Raw genomic sequence first — 12,357 nt, 5'->3', positions numbered from 1 at the left:
AAAGCAACAAAGTCCAGCACACAAGATTCCTGACGAAACTGCAACAGATATTCTTCTACAATGGCCAAACCCACATGCTGCTATTTATAGCAGCAGCCCTAATTACTGGAGCCCCACCCAAACACAGGTGGCCTCCCTTATTTCCTGTAATATGTTCTTACTTCGTCTCTTCTACGCATAATCCTGCACTTGCGTGGGTCCAAAATGTCATCATCTGAAGCTATAGAAGATAAGGAAGATTGACTGCCTTGGCTGTGTGCCAAGCCCTCCTCTGCCGAGTCACTCCCACCTTCTTCTTCGTCCGAGGAAACAAAACTCTGAACTGATTCTGTCGGCAATAACACAGGCCTGTGACATGTTGAAGTTTCCCCTGCATCCACCTCCCCATTCCCTGGGGCAGGAGCTGGGCCAGAGCTAACTGTTGTATCCTGAAATGGCTACCTTGTAACGCTGTAAATAGTTTGTTCCTCTTTTCCAGCGCTGTCTGAGCCCAAGCAGGAAGTCGCTCCTGATTGGCTCAGACGCGGCCGGCTCTCGCTTTGGCGGGAACCGCAAAAGTATAAAAGAAGCGGCTTCTCCCTGCAGAGCCAGTCGGTACTCGCTGAATCGTCACTTTACCTTGCTGAGCTGTCACTTATTCTCTGAGCTGAATAAAAGTACCGATTGCTCAACCCTGTCTCTGGGTCTACTTCACTGGCGACGAACGAACGGAAGAACTTCGCGTGCAACATGGACAAAATCCAGATCGGCCAGGCTCCAGAACTTTTCGATGCCGAGAAAATGACTTGGGACGAGTACATGGCCACCTTCGAGATATTCCTCGAGGCGGCGGGAATGCAGGACGCCGGAGCCGATCGCAGACGGGCTATTTTTCTAAACTACTGCGGCGCAGAGATCCGTAGACTTGCCCAAACTCTCACCGAACCAGAACAAGCAAGAGCCACAGCGTGGGACGTCCTTCAACAGAAACTAGCGAGCCATTTTAAACCAACCAGACCAGCCGTGGTTTACCGGCATCAATTTCACATGATGGCTCAGAGAGAAACCGAGTCAATAAGCCAATTCACAACGCGGCTTCGAACGGTACTCGCTCAATGCAAGTTTCAAGATCCGGAAGCTCGCCTCACCGACGCCTTGATTTTCGGCATGAAGAACCACACAGTGAGAAGTAAACTCCTCACCGAAGATGAGCCGACTCTACAAACCGTAATCAAATTAGCGCAAACCGCGGAAGCAGCCGACGCAGCGGCAAGAGAATTAAAAGAGCACGGAAGGCGAGAAACCATTGCCAAAATCGACGCCGAGTCTCCCAGCGCCATGGGAACAGACGTCCGCGGCCAGCTAACTAGCAACGGGGACGACTGCCTCCTCCTGCAAGACCAACCGAGACACCCTAGAGCTACTCATCCAGCCCCCTGCGCGGGCTGCCGGGGAAATCACCAGCGCCATCGATGCCCGTTCCGCGACACCACTTGCCGCCGTTGCAACCGGAGAGGCCACATCGCCATCGCGTGCAGGGCAACGGCACCAGAAGAAACTTTTGCCACACAACAATACCAGCGACCCCAAAACCACCCCCCCCAATCGCGAGAAAGGAGACCGTTCCGCAACTCGGGTCAAAGGAATTACCCCACCGCTAACCGAGACTACAATAGAGGTAACTCTCAATATTCCGTGAATAACACGGCAACCAAAAAGGGGGCTAAAATTGTTATCTCGTTGTTGCTAAATAACCAGCCTTGCTCAATGGAGCTAGATACGGGTTCGAGATATACCATCATGCCCTGGGAAAAATTTAAGCTATATATGCCTAATGTGTCTGAGGCTGACCTAATTCAAACCTCTTTGGTGATCAGAGACTTCCAAGGGGGGGTAATCTCGGTCCTGGGAACTGCAAATGTACCTATTGTATTTAAGAATGTCAAATGTACCCTTCCCATGCTTATTGTGACGGGGGCCAAACACTCCCTGCTAGGGCTAGCATGGATGGAACCGTTGGGGATTGAAATTTCGGGTGTGTGTAATGTAAACTGTGATATTATGCCTAACTTTGTGAAAGAGTTCCCTGAAGTGTTCAGCCCCACCTTAGGATTGTATAAGGGAACCCCCATATCCTTCTCTATTGACCCCAAGGTCCCACCAGTTAGACTGAAACCTCGCAGGGTTCCCCTCCCGCTTCTCCCCAAGCTAGACTTACAGCTGGACAAACTCATTAGTCAAGGTATCTTGGTCCCTGTGGAACAGGGGCCATGGGAAACTCCCATAGTGACACCCCTGAAGCCAGATGGCTCCTTAAGAGTTTGCGCTGATTACAAATCAACCCTGAATAAGGCACTCCAACACCACCCCTACCCCATTCCGGTTGTGCAACAACTCTTACACTCCCTGGGGGAGGGGAAAAGGTTCGCAAAGATCGACCTGGCGCAGGCTTACCAGCAACTTCCGGTCGATGAACAAACAGCAAACGCTCAAACAATTGTAACGCACAGGGGGGCTTTCAAATGCACGAGGTTACAGTTTGGGGTGAGCATAGCCCCAGGGATATTCCAGAGCATCATGGAACGCCTATTGTCAGGGGTAAATGGGGCCATCCCATATTTTGATGACATCTTAATTGCAGGGGAAAACCAGGAACAAGTGAACAAAAGAATAAGGGAAGTACTTAAGAGGCTACAGGAAAAAGGGTTACGAATCAAGCCTGATAAATGTGTCTGGGGAACTAACAGTATTGAATTCCTAGGATATAAAATAGATAAGGAAGGTATCCACCCCACAACTGAGAAGCTGAGAGCAATTAGAGAAGCCCCAGAGCCACGAGATAAGAGTGAGTTGCAAGCATTTTTGGGCCTCCTTAATTTTTATTCCGTTTTTTTAAAGCAGAAGGCAACAGTAGCAGAGCCTCTCCATCGTTTACTCCAGAAGGAAGCCCGCTGGACATGGGGGAAAATTGAACGTGAAGCCTTTGCTCAAATAAAAAATTTACTAACTTCTAAAAGTGTAGTAGTCCAATATAGTGCCTCACTACCCATTAGGCTCACGTGCGACGCTTCGCCGTACGGCATAGGAGGAGTCCTAGCTCACGTTCTACCTAATCAGACAGAGGCCCCAATAGCATTTTTTTCAAGAACCATGACCAGCACGGAGAGAAATTATAGCCAGTTAGACAAGGAGGCTCTGGCATTAGTGGCAGGGGTAAAGAAGTTTCACAATTACATTTTTGGGAGAAATTTTGAGCTAGTCACTGACCACAAACCCCTACTAGGCCTGCTAGCCCCCAACAAGCCCACTCCACCTTTTATGTCTCCAAGACTAATCAGATGGGCCCTTTTCCTCTCTGGGTATCAGTATGAGCTCACCCACAAGGGGGGGAAGGAAATCAATCATGCAGACGGCCTCAGCAGATGCCCCATAGCAGACCTGGTAGAAGACCCTGTTCCAACCACAGACGTGCTAATGATAGAACTCGAGGAAAACCCACTAACCACAGCAAAAGAGGTAGCTGCACACACGCAGCAAGACCAAATCCTGAAACAAGTAGTGAACTGTGTTCTAAAGGGATGGCAAAATGATATTGTTAAACCTGAATTGTGTGATTTTAAGAACAAAAGGCTTGAATTGTCATATGTAAAAGGTTGTTTGCTGTGGGGGGATAGAGTGATCATCCCCAAACGCCTAAGGGAAAAGGTACTCAGAATGTTACACGTGGGCCATCCTGGGATTGTCAGGATGAAGAGCCTAGCAAGGGGGCATTTATGGTGGCCAGGGCTTGATGCTGATATTGAAAGTTGGGTTTCAAAGTGTGACCCGTGCCAAGAGTCTAGGCCCAATCCCCCCAAAACAACTCCGGCTGAGTGGGAACAGCCTGCTGGCCCTTGGTCTAGGATCCACATTGATTTTGCTGGCCCAGTGGGGTCTCAGTATTTCCTAATAGTGGTTGATGCTTTCTCCAAATGGTTGGAAATAATAGCAATGAACAACATAACCACAAGTGCCACTATCAAGGTATTGAGCAGACTGTTTGCATCCCATGGTTGCCCTGATCTATTGGTGTCTGACAATGGACCACAACTAACAGCCAGGCAATTCGAATTATTCCTAGATGGCCTGGGGGTCAGACATGCCCTCATCTCGCCTTACTCGCCCTGGGCTAACGGGTTGGCAGAACGTTACGTAAGGGTGGCAAAAGAGGCATTGCACAGGTCAGGCCCTGGAGATGTGCAACAGAACTTGGACCAATTCTTATTAACCCAGCACATTACCCCTAACTCGCACACACATGTAAGCCCTGCAGAGTTATTGATGGGGAGAAAGTTGAGGTCACCACTAGACAGGTTAAACCCAAGGTTCTGTTTGAATAATAACCAAATGTGCATAAAACCAGAAAGAGAAATGTATTTGGGTCAAAATGTATATGTAAAATGCTTTGATGGAAATGTAAACTGGATGAAGGGAATTATTGTTAAGCAAAATGCACCCAAGACTTATATTGTTAAACTGGAGGATGGTCGTTTGTGGAAACGACACATAGACCACATTCGGAAACGAACTGAAAACCAATTACAACAACCCGCTGACTCGGACTCTCCCCCCTCAACAGACTTTTATACATTGCCCGAACTAAGAAACACGCAGAGAGACTTATCGGGCCAGGGGGAACCATCCAGCGACGCCGAGCCATCCTCGTCCTCCGAGGCCTTCGTTGGGCCCGCCAGGCCTAGTCCGCCGCACCGGGAGAACAGCGGCGAGCCATCCTCCACAGTCAGTGGCGAAGGAGAAAATGGACTGCGCAGGTCAGCGCGAGAGTCTCGAAGGCCCCACCGATTGGACGACTTCGTCACGTGGCTTTCTTGATGGATGGGTCCAACTATGAGGGGAGGGGTGTTGTATCCTGAAATGGCTACCTTGTAACGCTGTAAATAGTTTGTTCCTCTTTTCCAGCGCTGTCTGAGCCCAAGCAGGAAGTCGCTCCTGATTGGCTCAGACGCGGCCGGCTCTCGCTTTGGCGGGAACCGCAAAAGTATAAAAGAAGCGGCTTCTCCCTGCAGAGCCAGTCGGTACTCGCTGAATCGTCACTTTACCTTGCTGAGCTGTCACTTATTCTCTGAGCTGAATAAAAGTACCGATTGCTCAACCCTGTCTCTGGGTCTACTTCACTAACCACAACAGAAGTGAAACTGTAAAATGAATGATTGAGGGAACTAGGTATGTCTAGTCTAAATGAAGAAAAAGACCTGGGGTGCTAAGATAGCAGTCTTCCAGTACTTGTGGAGTGGTCACAGAGAAGAAGGGGTCAACCAGTTCTCCAAAGCACCTGAGTGCAGGAGAAGAAATGATGGATGGAAGACCTTTAGAAGGGAGCCAACCTAGAATTAAGGAGAAATTTCAGAAGAATTAAATCAGTGGAATGGCTTGCCTTCAGAAATTGTGGGTGCTAGAAGTTTTCAAGAAGAAACTGGACAGCCATTTGCCCAGAATGGTTTAGCGTCTCCTGCTTGAGCTGGGAGTTGGATTAGAAGACCTCCAAGATCCTTTCCAATTCTATTATTCTATGTTTTATGCTTGTCTTTGCTTCCTGGAACTCAACCACTTCATTCACTCTTACACTAATGCATGTACTCTGACAAACTCCTGAAATGTTTCACCAATTCAAAAAAAGGGAGCGTATTTTCATCTGTTCCTTGATGATTTTGTGTATAATAAATCCAACCAATTGAAATGATCCAAACGCTGGGAAGAGAATGCCTTCAATCAATGTAGTAAATAAACGTGAACCACAATCTGGAACCCATACCACATCTCAGACATCAACACCCTTGAAAATGTCCAAAGATATTTCACCAGAAGAGCCCTTCACTCCTCCACTCGAAACAGAATATCCTATGAAAATAGACTAACAATCCTGGGCCTAGAAAGCCTAGAACTATGGCGCCTAAAACACGATTTGAGTATTGCCCACAAGATCATATGCTGCAATGTCCTACCGGTCAATGACTACTTCAGCTTCAATCGCAACAACACAAGAGCACGCAACAGATTCAAACTTAATACGAACCGTCCAAACTTGACTGTAAAAAATATGATTTCAACAATCGAGTTATCGAAGCATGGAACTCATTGCCGGACTCAATTGTGTCAACCCCTAACACCCAACATTTCTCCCTTAGACTCTCCATCATTAACCTCTCCAGGTTCCTAAGAGGCCAGTAAGGGGCGTACATAAGTGCACTGGTGTGCCTTTTGTCCCCTGTCCAATTGTCTTTCCTTTCTTTCACCTATCATATATATTCTCTTCCTTTCATATATCCTCTCCTCTAAGTTCACTTTTACCCTTATATATATTACCACATGTCTATTTTTCTTCCTATGTATTTGTGTATTGGACAAATGAATAAATAAATAAAAATAAATCCCTGGCTTAGTCATTCAGGTCTTGGAGATGGCCTAAAGATTGTTGCCATTCCTGCAGTGAAATTCCTTCAAATTTCATAAAAAAAGTTGATTCCATCTGGATTACAGTAAGAATATTCTGGAATCCTTCCCACCTCACTGCTGAAGCAAAGAATGTAAAAAGAACCGTTGCACTTACCTGAACGGTCTTCTCGCTGCACTGCAAGGAGAGTCCAACATGGGTTAATCTTCAGCCAAGCTGGAAGGGACTGAGTTAAAAATTAGCATAATTTACTGGTCCAACCCCCATGCTGCCCTCTCCGGGTCAGTCTTACAATAAAACGAAGTCATAGTGATAGTAAACCAAGGAAACTTTATTAATTAACCAACTTGTAAGTAACTCAACTATGACAACTCTGAGACCCTGGGCCCAAACAGCCGGGTGGGTTTGGACTCTCCTTGCAGTGCAGCGAGAAGACCGTTCAGGTAAGTGCAACGGTTCTTCTCCACTTGCACTGCTTCGGAGAGTCCAACATGGGATATACCCAAGCTCAACTTATTAGGGGGGGAAAAGGCTGGACCAGGGGCGCAGGATCGGTGCAAACTCTCTGCAATACTCTGCGTCCAAAGGCTGCTTCCGCAGAAGCGAAAGTGTCCAATCTGTAATGTTTAATGAAGGTATTAGGCGTGACCCAAGTTGCCGCACGGCAAATATCGTCAATCGGGGCCTGTGTTGTCCATGCCGCTGAGGTGGCTGCACTCCTTGTTGAGTGCGCTGTGATGCCGCTTGGTATCGGTGTAGCCCTTGATTTGTAAGCAGTGATGATGCAGGAACGAATCCAGCAACTAATCGTCTTGGGCGAAACTTTATTCCCCATAGATGCTGGAAAATATGAGACAAATAGGGCTTCTGTCTTCCTAAAGGTGTTAGTCCGTCGAATATAAAGTTTGATGGCTCGTCTGACATCCAACTTGTGCCATCTTAGTTCCAGTGGGTGGGACCCCTGGGCACAAAAGTCTGGTAGTACAATGTCCTGAGATCTGTGAAAGACCGTGTTCACCTTAGGTAGGAAGGCGGGATCTGGTCTGAGGACCACTCTGTTGGTGTGGAAGATACATAGGTCCTGCCGGACTGATAGGGCTGAGAGTTCGGAGACTCTCCTTGCTGATGTGATTGCCGTGAGGAAGGCTGTTTTTAGAGATAACAGGCGTAGCGGTATCTCCCTCAAGGGTTCGAAGGGAGGCTCCGTGAGGGCCTGTAACACCAGTGGCAGATCCCATGTGGGGAAACGGTGTATAGTAGGAGGTCTAATGTTCGCTGCTCCTCTAATAAAATCCCGAATCCAAGGGTGCTGGGAAATTGGAGTAGTGAAGTCCATTTTAAGTATAGTGGCAATAGCTGCCGTTTGCCTGCGGAGTGTATTTGGAGCCAGCCCTTTATCCAAACCTGCTTGTAAGAACTCCAGAATTTGGATCACTGATGGTGACTGAGGATCCTGATTACGACCTCTGCAGAAAGCACAGTAAGCTTTCCAGGTAGCCTGGTAAATTCGCGTTGTGGAAGGACGGCGTGCTGCCTGTATGGTGGAGATCACCTTATCCGGAACCTGTTCCTTCCTTAGTCTCTCCCCCTCAAGTGCCACACGGCAAGACTCCACCACTGGGGGTCTGGATGGCAAATTGATCCTTGTGTCAGCACCACCTTGTGATGTGGAATGCGCCAAGGGGGAGAGATTGAGAGGTCCACTAGGTCCGCAAACCAAGGGCGTCTGGGCCAATGAGGGGCCACCAGGAGAATTTCTGCCTGTTCTTGTAATAGTTTGTGTATTACCCTCGGAATTAGGCAGACTGGAGGGAATGCATACAGCAGCTCCCTTGGCCATGGGCAGGCTAGAGCATTGATCTGTTCCGCTCCAGGTGAGGGGAACCTTGAGAAGAACCTTGGTAGGTGGTTGTTGTGGCAGGTGGCGAATAGGTCCACTGCTGGAATCCCAAATCTGTGCACAATGTCTTGGAAGAGATCCGAACTCAGGCTCCACTCTGTCGGGTCGATCGTGGTCCGACTGAGCCAATCCGCCTGTATGTTGGAGGTGCCGGATATGTGCTCTGCTCGTAGAGATGCGAGGTGTTGCTCTGCCCACCTGAACAAGGACTGAGATTCTCGCATCAGGCGACCCGATTTCGTGCCGCCTTGGTGGTTGATGTGTGCCCTGGTTGCCACATTGTCTGTAAGTATCAGAACATTTCGGCCCCTCACCAGGCCTGTGAAGTGTCGTAGAGCCAGGTGGACCGCTCTGAGTTCCAAGTAATTGATGTTGCTGCATGCGAGATCCTCTGGACTCCATAATCCTTGGGCCATCCCTACCTCGGAGTGAGCTCCCCAACCCGAGAGACTCGCGTCCGTAGTTATCGTCACCTCTTGTTGCAGTAGGAACGGCGATCCTTGATGTAACGCCGACGACTTCCACCATGGGAGTGATTTGCGTACCTCTTGTGAGATTGTCACCAATCTGGAAGAGTGGCTGGTCCGGTTTTGTTGAAAAGGAATGAGAAACCACTGCAGTGGTCTGGCATGTAGTCTGGCCCAGGGAACAATGTCTATGCAGGAGATGAGAACTCCCAACAGCTGGGACAGAAAGGCCAATGTTACTGTACGGTTGCGTTGCGCTTCTGTGATCAGCGACCTGACCTTGACCTGGCGGTCTGGTGATAGGAAGACCTTGCCTTCCATGGTGTCTATGTAGGTACCTAGGTGAGGTAAGTACCTGGTCGGTATGAGATGACTCTTCTGGTAGTTGATTGAGAACCCCGCCTCTGCCAGGGTCTCCATAGTCTCTGACAGGTCGCGTCGTGCCCGGCTGTAGCTGCTGGACAGTATAATAATATCGTCCAGATACGCCATCAGTCGTAGCGAGCGTGTCCGTAGCTCTGCGGTGAGGATGTCCAATAACTTTGTAAAAGTCCTGGGAGCTGACGATAGGCCAAAAGGCATCGCCTTGTACTGGAAATGGTGGTTTTCGAAACAAAAGCGAAGGTATTTCCTGGAGTCTGGATGCACTGGGACATGGAGGTATGCCTCCTTGAGGTCTATTGACGTCAGCCAGTCCTGTTGACGTATTGCGGATAGTATAGTCCTTAGAGAGTGCATTTTGAACCTTCGGTATTTTATGTATAAGTTCAACTGCTTCAGGTTGAGGATGAGGCGGCAACCCCCTGAGGCTTTGGGTACTATAAACACTATGGAATAGTACCCCTGTTTCTCCTGGTGTGGAGGAACCTTCTCGATGGCTCTGATCTGAAATAGATGATGAATTTCTTGGTAAAGGAGGTTGCGCTTGTGATTGTTGGAGAGAACCGGACACTCCAGAAATCTGTTTGGCGGATGCAGGGTGAACTCCAGGGCGAGTCCTTGAGTTATGGTATTTATGGCCCAAGTGTCGGTGGACATAGATGCCCAGGAGGCGGTGAAGTGCTGCAGCCGCCCCCCTATGGGAACTGACCTGGCAGAGTCATTTGTTCCTTCTATAGCCTCCTCTGTTGGAACCTCTATAGGTCCTCCTTGATTGTTGGAACTGTCTGTTCCTATCTCCAAATCCACCTCTGTCCCCTCTGTAGGACAGTTGAGAGTAGGACCCCTGGGTATAAGATCTTCCAGCCTGGGGTGCAGAGGGGGAAGATTCGGCCCGAAAGGGCTGGCGCCTAGAATATGGGGCAGTGCGTCTTTCCTGCCTTCTGTAAGATCTAGGCATGACTTTTTTCTTGTCCTTGTCTTCCACAAGGACCTTGTCCAGAGATTCTCCAAACAATTTTGACCCATCAAATGGGGCCGAGGCAAGACGTCCCTTGGACTTGGCGTCAGCTTGCCAAGTCCGGAGCCAGAGTAAGCGCCGGGATGACTGGTTTGCTGCTAGGGCTCGTGAGGAGAAACGAGATGCAGACAGGGTGGCATCCGCCGAGAATTCTGCCGCGGCTAGTAGCTTGTTAAGGTCTTGCCTTAAGCGACCCTCCTCAGGTCCCAGCTTAGAGAGCATTTCTTGGAGCCAAAGGACCGAAGCTCTGTTAAAAAATGAGGCTGCCGAAGCTGCTTTGAGGGCCCATGCCGACATCTGGTGAGCTTTTTTGTTAATTGCCTCTGCCTTCCGGTCTTCCGGTTTTAGGCCATCTGCCACCTCGGAAGGAACTAATGCGTTAGATACTAGAGCTGCAATCGGAGCATCTACCGTTGGAAATTCAAGTAACTTTTCCAATTCTGGTTCAAATGCATAAAATTTACGCTCAGAAGCTGTTGGGCCTAGAGCAGCTGCTGGGTATTGCCAAGGCCTCTGTACATTGTCCAAAAAGATCTTAGGGGCTGGTATAAGGTCAGCATCCCTTTGGATCTCCGTGAGTACCCTCGAGGCTGGAGGAGGGACTGATGCAGAATCTGTGGGCTTTTCAGGGGTGCCCAAGGCCACAGTCATCTTTGCTTTATTAAGCAGTACGCGAAAGATAGCGGGTCTAAAGAGGCCTGTATATGTTGGTGGCTCCGGGGGTGCTCCCTCATCCTCAGATAGGCCATCATCTGGTTCTGAGCCCTGCCCTCTGAATGCAGGATCTTCTAGGAAGGAGTCATGAGCAGGGGATGGGGGAGCCGGTGCTGCCCAGATATTCCTTTGCAGGGAAGGAGGAGGAGTAGGATTTAGTGGGGCAGGAGGTGCAGTTGCTTGTTGCACTCCCGTTACTATGCCATGTGAATATGCTGAGGCAATCATATCCTGCAATGCTGGTGGCAGGCGCTGCCAGGTATCTGGGGATGATCTGAGCCCCGCAGCTGTTGGGGTGAATGTGGCAGTAGGCAATGGTGGGGGCGGCATGTGCCATGCAGGCGAGACAGAGGATGGCCTGGAAACCTCAGGTCTTATAGGGTCTGCCACCTGGGATGGGCCCCCGAACCTATCTGGGGACCAGTCCCTGTCTGTTGCCAAACCACTTCCTTCTGGGAGTCTTGGAGGAGTCCCAATTATCACACCCCCACTCTGACCTGGTACTGATGAGACAGTGATATTGCATTGTTTCTGAGCCTCAAGTTGCTCCTCCAATGCTTTAATTCGACGCTCGGCCTCTCTTAATCCAGATGATGACTGAGAGGTTTTTGACTTTGCCTTTGAGGAGTGTGTTTTCTCCTTGGCCTTTGTGGCTGAGGGCTCTGCTGTCCCCTGCTGTGGAAGATCAGCCATTGGGGATTTAATTGCAAGCCTCCGTAACGAGAGAATGGAGGAAAAAAGCCTTTTCTTTGTTATAACCAGTATTACCGAGCGAAAAATGGCCACCGCAATTGTTTTTCCTGTGTAACAGGAAATCCGGTCTCTTCCTGCCCTTCTAGGAGCCCGGCCGGAAGTCGGTTGATCCAAAATGGCGGCTCCCTGTGTGCCGCGCCATCTTGTAATGGCCCTTCCCTTATGTAGCCGACTCAGGCGGCAAAGGGGAATAATCGGTTTAAAACCGATCTCGGGCGGCGTTTTTGGGCGGGAATTTCCAATCGCTCGCTCTGGCCCAGCATAGTAATAAAAAACGCCTCGCCCTGAGGTATGGCCGCGCAGGCCGGGGACCTCTGCCGGTGTCTTTCTGTGGCGGGAGATTTGAATCTCCTCCTGCTGCAAGGAACGGTATGGCCTCGCAGGCCAGGGACCTTCATCACCGGTAACCTCCAGCCTTGGGAGCTGTCCCCACGCAGGGGACAAGCTCCGAACTGGGAAAGCCGAATTGGGGCCATACTCCACAGAGCAGGGGCCCAATCACACGAGGTGTGTTGCTCCATAAATCTGGAATAGAAACAGAAAGGAGAAAAATTCATTAAGTACAGTTAGTACATTTATTTCAAACAGTTATACAGATAAATCTACAATTAATAACAATAAGAAAAACAATTAAAAACTACCCCTAGACTCAAAGAGTCCTAGGAGGAAAAACTCATGTGTCCCTACACTATGA

At 49.3% G+C, this 12,357-nt stretch overlaps 1 protein-coding gene across 1 annotated transcript in view; it reads right to left on the bottom strand.

The window, feature by feature from the left end:
• Positions 1 to 9,835, bottom strand: part of CDYL2 (chromodomain Y like 2) — a 115,508-nt gene extending 105,673 nt beyond the window's left edge. Inside the window, exons 1-2 of the mRNA XM_070761643.1 lie at positions 8,393 to 9,835; positions 6,587 to 6,607 (exon numbers count right to left, since the gene is read on the bottom strand). Coding sequence (XP_070617744.1) covers positions 6,587 to 6,607; positions 8,393 to 9,835 — 1,464 coding nt within the window. The remainder of the gene's footprint in view (positions 1 to 6,586; positions 6,608 to 8,392) is intronic.
• Between the last annotated feature and the right edge of the window lie 2,522 nt (positions 9,836 to 12,357).

The sequence above is a fragment of the Erythrolamprus reginae genome, chromosome 9 (genome assembly GCF_031021105.1).
Source record: "Erythrolamprus reginae isolate rEryReg1 chromosome 9, rEryReg1.hap1, whole genome shotgun sequence".
Lineage (NCBI taxonomy): Eukaryota > Metazoa > Chordata > Lepidosauria > Squamata > Dipsadidae > Erythrolamprus > Erythrolamprus reginae.
This window is presented reverse-complemented; position numbering and strand designations above follow the sequence as displayed.